Consider the following 18,903-nt stretch of genomic DNA (forward strand, 5'->3'; position numbering starts at 1 on the left):
TTCAGCAGATAGGATATCCATCACCGGGTTCTCATGAGGAGCCCAGACCAATCCAGTCCCAGATATTCCTGCTGCCAACATGACGGGAACATCCTAATAGGATGGGGGGAAAGGCCACCAGCCAGCCAGTAATCAGTTCCTAAGTCTCTCAAAAATCAGAATATCCTCCCTCCACCAGCAAAAGTGATAAAATAGGGCTGGGAGGAGTTTACGGAGTCCAACTATGCGGAACTTAGCGAAGTGCTGCCATGCTACGCGGGGTTCCACGAGCAGCGGAGTTTGGGTAAGTCATTCTGTTCACACTGATTGTCAGCGCAAATTACATCATGGGGACTGCCAGAGGGCCTTAATTTTTATGTCACTCTTGTAGATTTTCTACTCAAGCAGAAGCTTTCTCCACAAGCGGCAGCTTTCTCAATGTGAGCGGTAGCGACCTGCTGAGACCACCCATGTTCAGAAATCTTGCTCACCACCTTAGCAATTTCTCTTTCTCGCATTTGCCAACTTACAGCTGGCGAACTGTGTGAGAGAAAAAACTCTGCTCTGCACCTCTTTACAGATTTTTTTGGTTCCCGCACAGATTGAGGGAAACTCTGCAAACTCCACCGGTGGAGGGGAGTTCTTCGCTCACCACTATAATAAACAGTATATTACACTAAGAATACATCCTTGTATGGTTTCTGCAATGTGTTTGTCATGTGCCTTAGGTATAGACAAACATGTTTAAAGATAGTTATACCATAAAGTCTTAGGTCCCTATATTGAGATGAAACTGCAATAACTTGGCCTTTTGATTATGTTCTTCTGTAAAATGAAACAAAAATGGAACATGTGAGGTATTTAGCAGTTCTTGCAAGAGTCAGCTACACTGTACAATTATAAAACATTTTTTTACTTTAATAATAAATGTGTGAATCTGTTTGTTAATACAAGTGTTATAAACAACATGGCAATTACAAAATCAATACATATGATTAGCTTGCATCTCCCTTGTTTTCAAAGTATTCCCTCACAAAACCTTATTTTTCACAGGTATACAGGTCTTATGCAGCATTCCCTGATTACTTCCGTGACCGTACAATAAAATGGTGGGAAAGAGAAATACATGAGTTCTATCATAATCAAAGTATACATTTTGATGGATTGTGGATAGTAAGTATATATTTCATTGTAAATTTTGTTTAGTTTACATATTATAAAATGGTGCCTCATCTGTGAGCTTCTCATTACTTTGCCTCAATGTGAGGAAATACATTCACCACAGTTGGGACTGATTCACAAAATTAAATTTACAATTTGTATTAATTTTCCCATTGTTTAGTAGGTACAAACCAACAGTGCAATTTTACTACTACAAAGTTTAAAACTATAGAGATACCACATCCATGGAAATAAAAAGTATTAGTCTTAAGTGGTAAATGTACTCCACCTCACTAAAACTTAGAATAAATAGGCCAAACATGGCACACATTATATCTCAGTATTAACTAACCACATTCATTCAGTATCAAACACAATGTTAAACAAAAAATAAGTGAACTCACTATGAGTCAAAGAGAAATCTGGAACATCAAGATGACAATCATAAAATGGAGAAACAGGAAAAAATGTCAGCACTCATGCTCCACAGTAGAGTGAGTGAGAGTGTGACAAGCACTACACAGAACGACAAGACTTCTGTTTTAGCCTCATGCCAGTTAGGGTGTTTCACATTTTTCTTTCATGGGATTTTAAAGTGAAAACATGGAACAATGACACATAAAGCTCAATTCCTATTTTAAGCACTTTCACAGAGGGGGATGAAAACTGGGCTTAACCACACTCGCAAGCATAGCATTACAACATACTGTTTAGTGGGTTCTTACATCAAATGCAGAGTTTCTCCACTTGACTTGAAAATATAATGGGCTTTACTTAGAGTTTGGCAGACGGTGGGTACTCTGTTGGGATAGTGGAGGACTTTCTCCGACATCCATAGGGACCCCACCTGCTAAATTTACAATTGTCCCCCAGCACTGTGGACAGCTCTGTACAATTAAAGAACCCACCATCATGGCACTTACTGGTAATGCCATGATGTCCAACCATTAAAACTTTGAAATATATTTGTTTGCCAAAAACAAGGTCCCAGAGCTGGAGTTATTTATTAAAAAATAAAAAAACGGATGGGCCCCACGCCTTGGGAGTTTTATCCCAATGTGTGGGAGTAATTATTAGGTTTTTTCTGTCCCTTACCATTAAGTCATTACATTAAAATTCAAATTTCAATTATTGCACACAGTGAGGCTGATCAAAGCCAGCAGCGTCCAACCCAAAAATGTTTTTACAGAGCCAGCATTAGAGGTATTGCTAAGATTAAAGGTTATTTAGTCAATGCTAGGTGTAGTCTTTAACCTGTGTGTTTGGTTCCAATTTGTGCACGTAGACACCTATCTCTGCATGAAGAAGTCAGGTGTGTGTAATGTTTTAATGCACCTACATACTATTAACATAGAAGCCGTTTTGCCTCACACTTTTTTCATATTTTAGGACATGAATGAACCAGTTAGCTTTGTTGATGGATCGGTCGATGGATGTCGAGATCAAAATCTAAATAGCCCACCATATATGCCTTGTAAGTGCCTGAATAATTTTTAAAACTGAAAATAGAAGAGGAGGGTTCTACTGTGGGTCTTCAGATTGAGTGGGAAGAAAGCAGCTGTTTTGTCTATTATATATTTTGGTTTGCTGAGAGTGGTAGGTGGGGGGGGGGGGGGTAAAAGGAGTTATGGTTCTGCATGGTCCTGTAAAGTGTGATATTCAGTCCTGACTGAGTAGCCAAAAGGAGGGCTACTGGACAGCCAAGAAACAGATTGTTCTGGGAGATTTCTGATTTCCTAGTCATGTGGGAATTAAGTGCATCACCTGGCTAGATAGCAATAGAAAAGGTATTTATTGGTGCTGTGTGGAAAGCCAGTCACTAGCAACAGTTGGAAAATTTAGAAAGCTCAGCCCAGATTTACTAAATGCTTGCACTGCATTTGTGTCACACAAGGCAATGCAAGTCCATAAGTCAGATTTACTAAGCTATGCAAAGGCACCTTGTGTGGCTTTCAGCAGCTTAGTAAATCTGGAGTAACTCTAGGTAGCTCAAGTCATACAAAGAAGAAAATGCCTCTGAGGATTGCATTTGTGCAGGAAGGTGTTCCTGCACAAAATGTAATCCAACCTCTAATGCACCATGGTGCAAGGTGCCCTTGTTGGCATTAGGCAGCACATTGTGCGCCAGCGCAGAGAATGAGAGTAGGAATGCATCATATTCTAGTATGGCGTAGCAGCACAGCACTAAAAGTTGTCTTGCTGTGTTGCACAAAATCTTAGCAAACCTGGGCCTAGGTTTCAAAATAGTTTGGGAAATTAATTTAGCAAAGGACTTAAAGCTTTATGTTCAGATTGTTATTGTGTTATGTATTGGTCGTGGCCTGTCGCCTAGTATGACAAGCACAATGTGATTTGGCATGCCTCAGTATGTAACGGTTTGCTGTATAATCAACTATGTTTGCTCTTTTTTAGATTTGGATCCCAGAAATAAGAGCTTAAGTCACAAAACATTATGCATGGAGAGTCAGCAGGAGATGTCAGATGGGACAATGAGGCGACACTACGATGTTCATAGTCTATACGGGTGGTCTGAGGCAAAACCAACATATGAGTACGTTTTGTTTTTAGGCAAGTCTGTAATGTAACTTGCCTTTTTCAACAAGCACTACTTGCTGAAGGGTTTCACAATAATTCATTATTTGCAATATTTTGCTCATGTTTGTGATACAAATACTTGGCGGGTGCAAGTTAATACAAAAAAGGACTTGTCCGATCTGTCAGCAAGCTACATCTACACTAACTGATGCAACTTGGTAGTTTCCTATCAAATGCCTAATTACTGTGTTCCACCACTTCCTTTCCCTCCCACTGTATATAAATGTTTACTGTCCTGGCTATGGGATCAGTGATTTGAGATCACCATGCCTATAATACCAATATTACTAGTGGTCTCTTAGCACCAATTCGGGTTGAAACATGTGTTTCTGTAAAAATGCTACTAGGGACCAATTGGTAATTTTTATGTGTAATTACCACTTGCAATCTTACTGTGGATAAAGCCAGTAGAAATCCTTTAGTCCAAAGTTGGTTCAGTTTGATCCCACAAAACAACATGCACTTGAGGAATATCATATGTTAATCAGTGTGGTAACACTGAGATCCATATTTTATTCCTCATTCCGAGGGGTGTTATATGGGATTACTTGTAGCTCTGCAGTGATTTCAAATATCAAGTTATCACAACCAACAGTTGTGATTTGAGCCTAAACCTGTTCTGTCTTTATTGAATAATTAGCCCACACGAGGTTACAAAGAATACATCTGTTTTTCACCCATATTAAGGTCCCTATCTGCAGTGCTGACTTTCAAAATGTTCATCTGAACCTATGTTTGTGTTAAAATGGAAAACTTTGACATAAAAGTTTGGTAACATATTACCTTATGTTGTGAATTTTACCTAATGACATCAGGAATTTCTTTAGCCATTGAAGATAGATCTAACGGATTTCAAGGCAATTGGACAGCCATCACTGCTGACGTTGCCTTCCCAGACCACTCACAGCCCATGTACAGGACAGGAGTGCTGGCAGAATTCAAGGGTCTAAACCACTGGACAAAAATGGCAAGATATTCTCTCCTCTGAATCTTTATATAAATTGAGTATAACATTTATTCCCATCCCCCTCCCTCTAGTAAGACACAGGGGCTTAAAGCCCTCAATGCTTCCCTGCCATTGAGCAAGGCATGTAAAAGTTCAACATTGTAGGCTTACTTTTTAAATGTTCTGATAGTAAAAACCACTTAAATTTGTTTTTACTACTCTAAGTCCTACCTCTCCCACAGGATAACACTGGGTTAACTTATTGCATTTAATAAGTGATAACTTTTAACTGGAAGCAAGTACGGATGTTGAGTTTGGTGTCTAAACAATTGAAATTTAGAGATATCTTTAATGATAAAGTTGAATTTTAAGTTGCGATTCTGAAAATACCACTATTAGTAAGCTGACATTTTGTTGTTCTTTTGAAAAGGGGAAGAATCTGCCCCCTGCCACACTCACATATTTGAAGGGAGTGCCTGGGAACACTCACAAACCCTTTGACCCCAGTCATTTGGGTCCCCAGACAAGCAACGGTAAGGGTAGTGAGACAGGAAATTCTAGACACCACTGGGGATGGAAAACTCGAGAATCTTCACCTACTTCAAAGTGTGCATACGATTTAAATATTTGACCCACTGACCCAACTATTTAGGACACCTCTGTAAGTCTCTGCTATGATGCTCTGCAAAAGGCTATTACTCTGCTGCCTGCTGCTAAGTGAGAAGGACTGGACCTGCATCTTGAACTTATGACCACCAGAGAAACTCCAAGGGTTAATTGGGTGGCCTCATTATCAGAGCCTCAGGGACAGAAAAGGCTCCACCCACCTTAAATCCAGCACCTGGACTCTGCCTTTTGTGTTTCTTGCACCAAGTGGTGCCACCCAAGTCCTGGACACTTGAAAGTGGACTGAAGATGCTGTAACAGTCGAGCAGTGGTCCTGTGAGCAGAATCATTGCAGTATGATGAGTCTCCTCGCAGCTGTATTAGACCTGCCACTGTACAATGACGGGCTCATGATGAGGAAACAGATCGACGCAGTCTGCTCCTCCTGCTTCCTCATGCTCTACAAGATTTGTAAGTGCCTCCCTGTCATCTCCAGATGCACCGTCATGCAAGCCTTGATCACCATCCGACTGGACTATGGCAACACACTCTATCCAGGGATCACTGCACAACTCCTGAAGAGACTACAGACCATGCAGAACTCAGCAACCAGACTCATCCTCAACCTCCCTATGCGGACCCACATTACCCCTCACCTCAGAAAGCTCCACTGGCTCCCGGTGCAAAAGAGATGTCAGTTCAAGATATTGATCCACGCCTTCAAACCTTCCAAAACCAAGGACCCGAGTACATCAACCACAGACTAAATTTCTGCCTCCAGTCTACACTCCGCCTCCATCTTCCTCACCCACACCCCCCAAATATGTTGTAGCAACAGCTGAGGATGCTTCTTCACCCACATTTCAGCGAAATCTTGGAACAGCTTCCCACTTCACCTAAGGACCTCACCCTCCCTGCTGGAATTCAGAATAGGGATCAGACTTGGATATCCTCATGGGTGATTAGCCATGCTTTTAAAATCCGGCTGCAATAGAATAGAATATACCTCAACCGCGACGCAGGACCTCGCATCTCAGCCCTGCAACTTCCTCAGAACTGCTGCTGCACAATGTTTCCTTGGCACATGACTCCTCAAGGCAAGCCCCTCATTGAAAGTATCTTCAATGGCAATGTAAGACTCTGCATCACAGCACAAAAGCTTCCTCTGTACCTTCGCTATGCAACACATCCTCAATGCAGGATCTTGCATTGCTTCATAAATCGGAATTTAAGGTACTTTGTCCAGCTAGCCAAACATGGTCTTTGTATCTGGCCCGCGCTCTAGTGAGGTTGGCCTGAACTTGTGAGCAAGTCCAAGTCTGGCACAAACAGGTAAGCATAGTTGGTACTTTGCCCTTTTAGACACTATTTTCAGCTAAATCTTTAAAACTGCATATTTCTGGTTCTACTGATTGAAGTTTTGTTGTTCTTATCTGGAATCATTTATTACATTTTCCCTTAATTGTCAAATATGTGGTGGGATTTCTCTTGTGTTGTCTTTTCACTTTGTTACTGGTTGGAGTGCTGCATAAATACTTTACACATAGCCTCTATGTTAAGCCTGACTTCTTTATGACAAGCTATCAGAGGGTTAATCATGGGTTAATATGGTATTTGGTTGTGTTTTAACCCTGATAGAGTTTGTGGCTGGTGCTTGAGTAGGGTTTCACCCCCCTTAAAAAGTAACCTAATTTTCAGCACTCTAGGGAACATGTTATATAAATTAGAGCAATATATTACCAGACAGGGTCCACAGTCTGAGAGAAATACATTTTGTAGCTTGATCTAATTTGGGCTCCTCCAGAATCTGTTGTCTTTGCCCTAAACAGCAGAATGTCTGAGGCAACATTTGTCTTATGTCTGTGTGACTAACACTTCACAATCCTATTTGCATTATTTTCCGGGACCTATGTAAAATGCAAATGTTTATGTGCTTTAAACAAGCTTTTAACTGCTGTTTCTGATCTGTATTAAATGTCTGTAAACCCTTAGAATGTCACAGTGCTCACTTAGCCTGTTGCCTTCTATCTTGCATTGTAAAAACACATTGACTCCCCTTAAAGCTGATACACAGTTTGCTCAGCTACAGTTACTTTGTTCTGGATATCCTGACACAACCGTCCAGGGGTCAGGAGACAGTTCCCTGCCCACTTATCCCTTCATGACAATTCTTTTTCAGGCAAGAGGATTCAATGTGTTGTCTCCCCTAATGGTCACCATCAGAAATTGTACAACTCACAGCCAGGGGATCAGAAAGCATTCCTAGACCACATTGATGTATGGAGATAGGCCTCCCAAAATGCAAATAAAATGCAAGATCTGTAAATATTGATCAAGCTGAGATATTTTATTAGATTTGCTCTTTGGGAGAATATGTGGCTCCAGACCTTATTGTCAGATAATGAAACAAAAGAATTCTAAAGTCCATTGGTCCACCTCAAAACACTGTGCAGAATAAACATGATGGACATGAATGAAGAAATTAGGGCAGTTCTGGTTTGATTGGGATGGTACATGGGTGGAGCATTTGATAAATGCTTTGTCAAATTGCATATGCATCTGATTTGCATGGGTGAGGGGCCTGGCCATGTCATGCACATGAGGTTGCAGCTCAAGACCAAAGACTCCATGTAGCTGATTTCTGTCCGACTAAGGCTGATGCATTGCCAGGCAATAGGTGGGAAAGAGGTCACTGCGCATGGTGAAACCTGAGCACCAATGTGTGAGGGGGTGGGGGCTATTGTAGAGCATAGCTGTGTACCGGAGACTGTATTCAGTGACTGCTGTACGTCAGTGATGAAATTTTAGTTTTCCACAGAGATATCATGTGTGAGGTTATGTACAGTACATGGTAGAGAAGTGTGTTATGGTTTACACAGCATAGCAGATCTGAGGAACATTTAATTTGATATTTAATTCATTTGTGTTTCTTTATATCTGAATATTTTCCCAGTATATTGTTCTTTTTTGTTCTTATTTGTCTTCTCATCTGGGCTACTATCCATTCTTAACATTTGTTTTTTAGTGCTTTGCTCAAAACAACTGGAAAACGTGGAATTGTTATCACCCGATCAACCTATCCAACAATTGGAAAATGGGCTGGACACTGGCTTGGAGATAACTATGCTGAATGGAATCAAGTGGATAAATCTATCATTGGTATGCATGTTTATCCATCAATTTTAATATGGACTTTTTATTGTTATACCTGCAGTACTTTAAAAAAAAAAAAAAAACACATTGGAAGGCCATTGAACACTGTGCTAAATAGAGAATGCACAATGTAGTTGCTATGGATCTTCATTATGTGTGAAAACTATAGTTATATTAGTTACTATATATATATATTTTTATTTGTGGTATTTATAAAGCATATGCAGCATGTATAAAGGCTAAAGTATGTCAACAGGTCTCTTGTGAATTATTCTGAAGGGTCGCACTCTAATTTAGCAGTGAGTGTGCCTGTCTGCCTGTTCTGAAGTACCAGGAAAGTTCTCATCTTTAATAGGATAACAAACCTCACCCACATAAACTAGAAAACATTAATATGAGTTTTTTCATCACTATGGGGGCATTTTCCATTCACCATGGGTCCTTGATGCTGCTCAATGGATAGATGAGAATAGTTCCAACCTTATCAAAATACACCTGTTGGGCTTGGCCCTCTCTGAAGGGTCATCACCTAAAACGTTGCCTTCAGACCTCCTGTTTCTGCTGAACTATTTTTTGCTAGCCTTAGGACTCAGTGAACTTTACCACTGCTTACCAGTGAGTATGTATTTATGCTCTTCCCCTAATACATGGTAACATTAATTATACCCACATGCCCAGGGCATGTACATGAAAGGCACACTTTAAACATGTCTCAGGCCTGCCATTAGGTGTAAACTCCCATTTTGACCTGGTAAAAGAAACCTTTTGCCAAGCCCAAACCTTCCATCTTAATAAATATAAGAAGTAGGCCCTGGACAGTGGTGACAGCATAATGAAATGTATTTAAACAGTAGGACATGTACTTTTAATTTCTGCATGTCCCAACACTGAAAATCTCTTAAATGTGTTTTTCACTACTTTCAAGCCTATCTCCCCTACAGGATAACAATGGAATTGCCTTATTACATTTTCTAATTGTAATATCCAAATGGGGAGAGATAAGTAGCCTATGTTTGGTGTCTCTGGAATCCTAATTTAAAATCCTAATTTATGGTGAAGCCAGACTAAATTACCACTCTGAAAATGTCACTTTTAGAATTTTGTTTTTTTCTTGCTTTAGGTATTTGGTACCTGCAGCCTGTCATGACTGGGTGTAGGTGATAGTTGGACATTGTATATTCTTTCTAGCCAGCCACACACAATAGGAGCTTAGGAGTGACTGGATAGGCCATCACTGGCAGAATGGGAATGAGTTGATCCCCACTTAGACAGCTCCACATACAATTTTATAGGCTATTTCCTGCATCCACACAAAGGTCTGCAAAACCCCTGTAGTTAGTGTAGAGCCACCGCCAAGAAGGCAGAGCATCTGTGCACTTTAAAGGCATGCCACTAGAAGTGTCTCCCCATATCAAAGGCATAACTGGAATATAAAAGAAGGACCTCTGACACTGACTATTCTGTATATATGTGGACTTGTGGATACTCTGCCAGGAAGAAGGGCTGTTGTGCTGCTATAAGGAATGCCAATCTGCTAGTCTGCTGCTCTAAAGAAACTACTGCCTTGTTGTGCTGAACTGCAACCCTCTGCTCTGGTAAATAATAACTAGGCGTACAACTTCATCTTGAACCCAGGACCCCAGAGTGACACAAAAGGCTTGTCTGCTATCCTCCTGATTTGAGTCTCAGGGGCATAAAAGGTTCCCCAACCAGCTCATTCAGGATTCAGCTGCAGTGAGTTCCTGATCCCCAAGAGGTGCCTCACATGTCCTGAATCTTTGGTGTGGCTCACAGGCTCTTTGGGTCTTTGCCAGTGCAAATGTGCCCTTTTGAACCTAGCCACTTGCACTGAAATTTAGAACAAGCCAGCACTTGCCTGTCTGTTTGCACAGCACCATGAAGCTTCAGTCCATCTATCTGTGATGCCCAGCCTTCTCTTTACATCATGTACACTAAGACCTGCTATGCTCTCCCTGCTCCCTGTGACTCTCTCAACATGAACAGGATTCTTGGCACAAACCTTGAACAGGTAAAACTGCAGCAAGACTCTTCTGGGTCTGTATCCAACCCAAGCTCAATCTCAAGTGGCCTGAACTTTCGACCCAGTCCAGCGCGACCAGATGGACGCAGTTGAAGCTTTGCTTTTAGGAGTTATTCTGCAGTTTATTCTTTAAACATTCATAACACTGGTTCTACTGAATGGATCTTGTGTTGTTTCTGTCATTTTTTATTTATTTAATTAAGCTCTATTTTTCTAACTTGGTGGGAAAATCTTTTTGTGTGGTGTTTTCACTGTTTTACTTTTTTACATGTGGCACAAATATTTTACACATTACCTCTAAGTTAAGCCTCACTGCTCTGTGCCAAGCTAACAGATGGTTGAGCCCAGGTTAATTTGAGGTTTGCCTGTGCCTTACCCTGACAAGGATTGTGTTTGTTGATTGACCGTGGCTCATACCACAGTCAACCAAGTGTTCAATTTTTTAACAGCATCTAACTATCTAACACCTCATCTTATGATAGGACTTCATAAAAATAGGACCCATCAACTTAAATTTCATAAGGATGGCTACTATTCCATTGTATTATCTTCTTCCTTTTGAAAGGCATGACATAAAACCAACAGTGACGTTATTGATTCCTTATGTCTGATGTGCTGACATGCTTCTGCCCTTGTATGTACTGCATATTCCCCCTTGATCTGACAAACCAAGAAATTAAAAGGGGAAATACTACTTTTTGATTTAAGCAAAAAAGACTAGAGAAGAACTGAGACAGGCTTAGCACACAGGACAGAAAGAAATCAATCACCCCCTCCAACAGGGTTGGATGCAAAGTACAGAGCAGTGTGAGATGCCACTGTGCCATTAGATCCTGGGATACTGAAGCACAAACTTTAGAGAAACAGTGCAATGATATGGAGTTGATTGGAGGTTGATTCCAGGTAAATTTCCTCAGAGGATGACTGGAGAAAACTCCTGAGCTCTGAAGATGAGCAGAGGTTGCTTAGCAGTACTGAGGGAGAGAATACATGTAGTGAAGGGCTGATTGTCCTTTGCAAATGGAGGGTGTGTAAAATAATAACCAACTACTCAAAGATGCCACTGGGTGGACATTCTTGTGTTGCTAATGTCCTTAGACTGAGGGCAAGACAAATTTTGGAGTTATCTTTCCTCAGCAAGACGTTGAAACAAGAACCTACGCAATACCTGCATTATCCTTTGTAATTTAGTACTAAGTTGTATCAAAATGATGTCTACAGTGGTGTCATTTCCAGCAATTTTATTTTTTTTGAACCATTATGCCACATCACATAATTGAGATTTTGTTTGTATAAAAAGCACATCTTGTGAGGATGTGAACGGATCAAAACAGAGCGGCAGTTGTTTACTTCATGCATATTTTGTGCTGTTTTTAGGACAAAATGAGTCCTTGTGTCCAAAACCGGCACAGGGACACATTCCAAACAAAAATAAATACAGTATGTTGCACCAGCATTTCACTTAATAACGTGTAATTATGCCTAATATTATGCATTTCTTCCAGTTTCTGCTAAGGAAATTACATGGGTTTTACCTAAGCTTCCTCATAACCTCAGTTTCTAATACCACCACCCTTCCAAACACTACATGTAAATAGAAGAATACATGGGTCATAATTTAGCCACCCCAAGATATTAGGTATGTTTTCAAATTGGGAAAAGTAGAACCAACATGCCTCATTTAGAGTTCATGAGTCATATTTAGAAGTGAGAAAACTTCCAAGGGCTGTATTATGAAAAGTGCCACGGGGGCACAACAAGAATGTGCTCACGCTTTCTGTGGCCCAATTCTACTTCAATATTACAGAATCAGCTGAAGAATCTCATGTAGGTAATTCTTTAATATAGATAATATGGGTGCATAGGTCAAACCAGTGCTACAATAATGGTGTTTTCCCCTCATTTGCATGAGGAGGTGGCCCCACAAACATTTTGTTTCTGTGCTTACGCTATTTTAAGGATGTGGGTGCAAAGGCAAAGGCACTGTCACAAGGCTCACTGATTGTGTGCCACAGCCAGGTGGCAAACAGTCAGTGTGCCTCCTCAGAGTTGCCCACTGGAGAGGGAAAGAGAGATCTATGAACCATCCATCACATCTCTATGCATATGGGTACAGACACTCAATGCGTCTGCCTGCAGGGGATCTCTGTCCCCCTTGGAAGTGTAGGCTGAGTGTCCCCTACACTGAGAAAGAGGGACCAGCTGCTTCAATTAGCCAGTTCATCTTTCACAAAGTCTCAGTCCCAAGGGCAATCCAAGTTTGCATCTGTCCTGGGGGCAGCACAGCACATTAGTAATAAGGTGCACTGTTCTTGTATGTACCTGGTACACCTGGTTATAGCTGGACTGTGAGGCATGCAGGAACAGTATGCCCTATTTATAATGCAGCACTATAAAAAACAGTGACTGATGGAATGCTTGAATTAATCTCACCCACTTGCAATTACTTGCAATTTAGCCACTTCACAGTCTATCATTATTTTGCAATCAATGCCACCTCTGTTTGGACTCAGCCCTATGCAAATAAGTCTTGAACTTTCTCCAATTTCTGAACTGTCAGGCCAGGCCCTCCCTCAACTGCAATACAAGCAACAAAAGACAGGTGTCACCCTGATATTCAATTTCTGACATTCCACTAGTTAAATCCAATTGCCTCCCCTTTCCTGGTACTGGAATTGTTTTTTTTCCTACTGATATGATCTCAGGCAGAAATGCTTGGGGCTTTCTGAATGAATGGTTTAAGTTCATGAGAGCTCCTTTAGGGAGATATGCTTTATAAGAAAAGCAATTAACACAGCATTGTTTATGTCACCATCAAATCCTGCACCCCTCCTAGATAGGCAATCCCTTTTGATTTATCACAGATAATTCGACATCAGTCCTCATAGTCTCAGTGACAGTTCCATTTCCTTTTAGGAGGCCAGTTATTAATGGCCATCCTGGGATGCATGCCTGTTTCTGGAGCAGGGCTGCTGGTGAAACTGAATCCAAACCGTTTGTTTTCAGGCAGCACAAAAACAGTTGTTTTTCCATTACATTACACTTATCAACATTCTGTTTTCACAATTCAAATAGATATTTAAGAAGTAAAACAAGTTAGTATTATTTCTCTAGCATTTCCCCAAGCTGAGTTATGAGATAGGTGTGTTTGTTATTTACAGCCAGGGCTTTTTATGAAGAATGTAGACCCACAATAACAGACATTGTTTGCAGCTGTTTACTGTTGGGGCATACTTAATTTAATTTGTGGTATGGTGTCTGTTAATCTAATGGTATTTTGTAGCATCAACATAAACTGGAAAAAACATTATAAAATATTGACTGCATAAATATTTGTAGGCAAGTGTTACTGAATACAGATGAAAAAGAAGTATATGAAAAAAACAGAACTCTTCAAGGATTGCACAAAATACATATTTATTAAATAAACTTTCATGGAGGCTAATTTGACTGGCAAATGTGAGGATTGAATCTAGATCAACAGGTTTGGCAAGCGTGAATCCATTATGCTAAATTTCTTTTTCTTTGATTTGTTTTTATTGCATTTTGTTGAGGTACCAGATATTAGATCCCTCAATAGCATTGTTTACTCTATTTTTACGTAGAAATGTATTCTAAATTCAAGTACCATCAATCATTAAATATTAACGCAGAAGGCCCCTTGTCCTAGAAAACATCTTTTCATAATAGCTCATTAAGAATAAAGTATGACTAATTTCGACAATTCAATATCAGTTTCCTTTGGTGAGTTTCAGAAAGTAACACTTTGGGCCTTATTCCGATCACCAGGGTCGCAGTGGCGGTAGAACCGCCTCCAATGTGGCGGTCCAGCCGCCACATTACGACCTTAGTGGTAGCGCCATGATCGGACGGCTAGCACTGCCAGTTTTCCTCCACAGTGCTTGTGGTCCTAATCCACCAGGGATTACAACCCTTTCTCCGACAGCGGTTTCATGACAGTAGCACCACCATGTAACTGCTGATGGAGATGGGGTGCAGGTGGCCCCAGGGGGGCCCCTGCACTGCCCATGCACTTGGCATGGGCAGTGCAGTGGCCCCCTGGCCAGCCCCGTCACAATGTTCACTGTGTTTGCGATGGGTGCTTGTGAACCCTACACACTATAGCATTGCCACTTGCTCTATTATGAGCCGGTTTCAATGTTGTAGGCTGTTCCCCACTGGGCCAGCGGGCAGAAAAACTCTTAATGGGGCACGCGGGAAGGCGGACGCACTAGCACTTATAATACATCATATGGTAAATCCACCTTGCTTGTAATGGATCATGCCATCTGCTAAACTCTTAATAGGGCCCATGGTCAGCAGTTCATCAGCAACTAGAAGAACAGATCTGAAACTTGCTGCAAGAACTCAGCAACAACATCCATAATAATAGCTTGGTTGCAAGAAGGTAATGGGTTGATTAATAATACAACTCAGAGTTTAGAGCTGATGGACAGTGCTGGGGCAAAAACTCAATATGTGCAAATCTCTGGCCATATTTCAATTTACACTAAGAGCTTTTAGCATCAGTATGATATTTATGATCCATTAAATAGGAGAATATTACAATATAATTTTTAAATGATTATCTGGCATTTTGAATTGACATTTGAGCCATAAATAATGCATGTGGGGCAAGGCTCACTAAAACTCAGGCCCACTATTCAGTGTCTGCAATTTCCATCTTTTACAATACCTTTCTGTTGGCTATCTGTCTTTGTTTGTCCCCCGGAATAGTATGCACAATTGTGTCATATTAGGTACATTATCAGGAGAGAAACACATTTAGTACCTATAAACACACCCTCTCAGGTTGTATTCTGCATATGTTGTAAACCTGTAACATTAACACTGATAAAATAGGCTTGAAAAATTAATTTTTGTTTGCTCTGTTTGAATTTCAGGCATGCTGGAGTTCAGCCTCTTCGGAATTTCATATGTAAGCTAAAGAACATGCTTAACCTAAAATCCAAAGATTTTCACAATATATACCGAACTTGAAATCTCCAGCAACTTATTTATTTTATTCCTTTTTAGACTGGAGCAGATATTTGTGGATTCACAGGTGCCACAACTTATGAATTGTGCTCCCGTTGGACACAGCTAGGAGCGTTTTACCCATATTCGCGAAATCATAATGGGAAAGGGTATCCAGTAAGTTAATACTTTTTATGTTTTTCATGGTCTTACTGTGAACATTTTTACAACACACACATTTTTTATTTTGTGCGGTTGCATGAACCTCTGAACCAGATATTAGACTTGTTTGCATCAGTGAATTGTACGAACCCACAAGTGAGCAATTTCTTCATATGCATTAAAAAAAATCTTAATAGTATGATCTGCAAATAATTCATGTATGTAGTAAAGCCTCCATTGGATTCTACTCCCCCCTCAAATGAGAAAGAGGCAGTCTGGCTGTGGACAGACCACAGGATAGCGGCAAAATGTAGACGTAGTTCATAATGTTTTCACAAAGTTTGGAAAATGTTCCGTAGAAGAAGAAATTGGTATCAGCAAAGCAATACATTATTTGTCCAGTTTCCAAAAGATATAAAGAGCTGGCAAAGATTTAGGGCCTACTGCTTCGAAGGGGCCTATAGTTACAAGGAAGCATTAAGCCATGTAAAGTGGCTTAACACCCCCTTGTAATTATGGAAAATGACACAGCACCGCCAGAGCATCACTGAAAGTGATGCTTGGTGGTGCTAAGGTTTTGTAAATAAGCCCCTTATAGTCTGATTTAGAATTTGCTGGATGGGTTAGACCATAACAAATATGTCAAACATCCGTCAGACGTTTTACAAGTCCATTATATTCAATGGCATTTGTAATCTGGCAGACATGATATCTGTCATGTGGCAGAGTAACCTGTCCCCCAAGCTCTAAATCAGACCCTAAATTGGTGAAATCCTTCATCTTATTCCAACAAAGTATATAGCAATAAAACAAGGAAATGGCAATAGACATGGACAGTCTAGACACTCATCATGCATAGCACATTCATTCTTCAGATAACTTTCATTCATCCACTGGAAGGGGTACTGGAATGAGCTGATTAAAAGTGGGATCCTGATGGTCCTCTTAGACATGAGGGACTACCAGGAGATTCAGTTATTCTGGGTCTATATCTCTCAGAAATTCGTAATTTCTCTCAGGAATTTTACATGGAGAGTTTGGCTGTTTTTAGCAGCAGAAATCTAGTTGTGAAGTAAACAAAATCATCATGTTCTAATGGATTTCATAATTTTAAAGGGAGAAGTAACTGTTTCTATCGGTCTCATCAGAGTTTAGTGACCATTCATAAGAAGGGTGTTAATTTGCAAGGGTGGGAATCAGAAAAAGATAAACTTCTGCAAATGTAGTTTAGTTCTTAGTGAAATAAGGCTGATAAACCTGAGGTATCAATGACTAATTGTGCAATCGTAACACCTCTGTTCCCACAAAGCAACAAACTCTCTTAAAATTAACACGTGTTAAAAGGGCTTACGCATATTCCTACGTTGAAGTTGGTGATTTGTAGCCACAGCCCAGAATTACTATTGGTTTGTTTTAAAGATACTAAGCACAATAGAGTGAAGTCCTTTTGCAGTTGCACGATCTGCCTTTTGCAAAATCACATGGTGTGTGAGCCCAAAAAGGGTGTTTAGACTATACCAACCACTTTATTATTTGAAGAAATCTCTCTGGCTCATAAACTGACTTTTGTGATTCTTTCTTAAACGAGAAGCTTTTAAAAAGCAGCCTATCTTCTTTCTGGGAAAAGAATGCTTTGATTGGTGTTTTTCACAGTTACTCCACATTTCTGGAGTACAATTTGAAATCTGGAGGGAATTCCAGAAATTCTAGGCCACTGATAATGAGATCCAAAGACCTAAGATGTCAGTAGATTAGTTGTTACCACAAGCAATCTATCTCTGTGCAAAGAGAACCACTGAAATGGTCATTTTACCATCCCTATTGGAATTATAAATTTTGCTAGAACACTACAGCTCTGTGGTATTTCATGTGGGGATTTCACCTATTGTAAACAAGGGGAGTCTCAAGTAGGAATACTTGTAACAACATGTTGAAATGGGCAATGTAAATATGTATTTTGCGTGCTCGTCTCATAAACCACCAACTTCTGTTATTTTCATGGCTTAAAATTACCAGGACCCATGATAATGGTAACTTCATAATTACACATATTATTATGAGCCAGTCATAATAATTATGGTGACAGTGGTTAAGGATAACAACTTTTGTTTCTTGAACTTAATAACAAATGGCTAAGTGCAAATGATTTAAAAGCAATTCTTTTGAAATCTAGTCTTTTACGGTATTTTGAAAGTTTGTGGAAGAAACATTCATGCTTCATCAGGGATCATAGTGATTCCTATCACTTAGAGAGAGTTTAGAAGCATGTGTGCATTGAAACATTTATATGATACTGCTAAAACAGTTCACATTTCTTGTTTTAGAGTAATGAACAGCTTGATAGGAGAACCATGTCATAGTTGTGAGAACTGAGAGAATAAGTAAGCCATCAGAAATGACTAAACATGAAAAAATACACATCACATTCCCACTTTGGAGGTGTGAGTTGGGTAAAGGTTTCTATCAAAATTATCATTGCTCATATGTACAACACAGAACTATGTATGAATGACTAATTGGTCTTATATGTTAATAGCTCTGCAGTAAGGACATTGTTTATTTTTTGGGACCTTGTGAAGAAAGAATCAAACATTCATATTGTTAGACTTGTCAACCTTAAGGCAATCTTCTCCCCAACTTGTTGCCTTCCTCTGCCATTTTTTTGCTGATCTCATTTCTGTTGGCTTTAGGACTCTGCACACTTTACCACAATAAAGTGCATGGTGCAACTCCTTAAAACATGATAACATCGGCTTATCTCCAATTGGCATATTTAATTTACTCATAAGTCCCTTAGTAAAGTGGCACCATATGTGCCCAGGGTCTTTAGATGAAATGCTGCTAGTTTGCATGCTGCACTGAATGTGCCACCAAGTCAAGTAGCCCTTTAAACATGTCTCAGGTCTGCCTTTGCAGCCTGTGTGTGCAGTTTTAAACAACCATTTTGACCTGACGAAATAAACCTTTTGCTGGGCCCGAACCTTTCTTTTTAATACATTGAAGTTGCCCCTAGGTTAGGCCCTGGACAGCCCAGAGAGCAGGGTGCAATGTATTTAAAACGTAGGGCATGCACTTTTAAGTTCTGCATGTCCTAGTAGTGAACATTCTTACATTAATTTTTCACTACTGCAGGGCCTATCTCACCCATAGGATAACATTGAAGTTACCTTGTTATATTATATAAGCATCATTTCCAAATGGTGAGAGATAACTTGATGTTTGGTGTCTTTAGAATCAAAATTTAGAATCCTGACTCAAAGTGAAGTCAGATTTTAAATTGCAA

The 18,903-nt window shown here is 40.1% G+C and overlaps 1 protein-coding gene across 1 annotated transcript in view; it reads left to right on the plus strand.

Moving 5' to 3' along the window:
• Positions 1 to 18,903, plus strand: part of SI (sucrase-isomaltase) — a 632,954-nt gene that overhangs the window by 375,709 nt on the left and 238,342 nt on the right. The window contains exons 35-40 of the mRNA XM_069213228.1: positions 1,033 to 1,152; positions 2,530 to 2,614; positions 3,553 to 3,691; positions 8,313 to 8,446; positions 15,386 to 15,420; positions 15,519 to 15,635. Coding sequence (XP_069069329.1) covers positions 1,033 to 1,152; positions 2,530 to 2,614; positions 3,553 to 3,691; positions 8,313 to 8,446; positions 15,386 to 15,420; positions 15,519 to 15,635 — 630 coding nt within the window. The remainder of the gene's footprint in view (positions 1 to 1,032; positions 1,153 to 2,529; positions 2,615 to 3,552; positions 3,692 to 8,312; positions 8,447 to 15,385; positions 15,421 to 15,518; positions 15,636 to 18,903) is intronic.

Source organism: Pleurodeles waltl, chromosome 11 (genome assembly GCF_031143425.1).
Source record: "Pleurodeles waltl isolate 20211129_DDA chromosome 11, aPleWal1.hap1.20221129, whole genome shotgun sequence".
NCBI lineage: Eukaryota > Metazoa > Chordata > Amphibia > Caudata > Salamandridae > Pleurodeles > Pleurodeles waltl.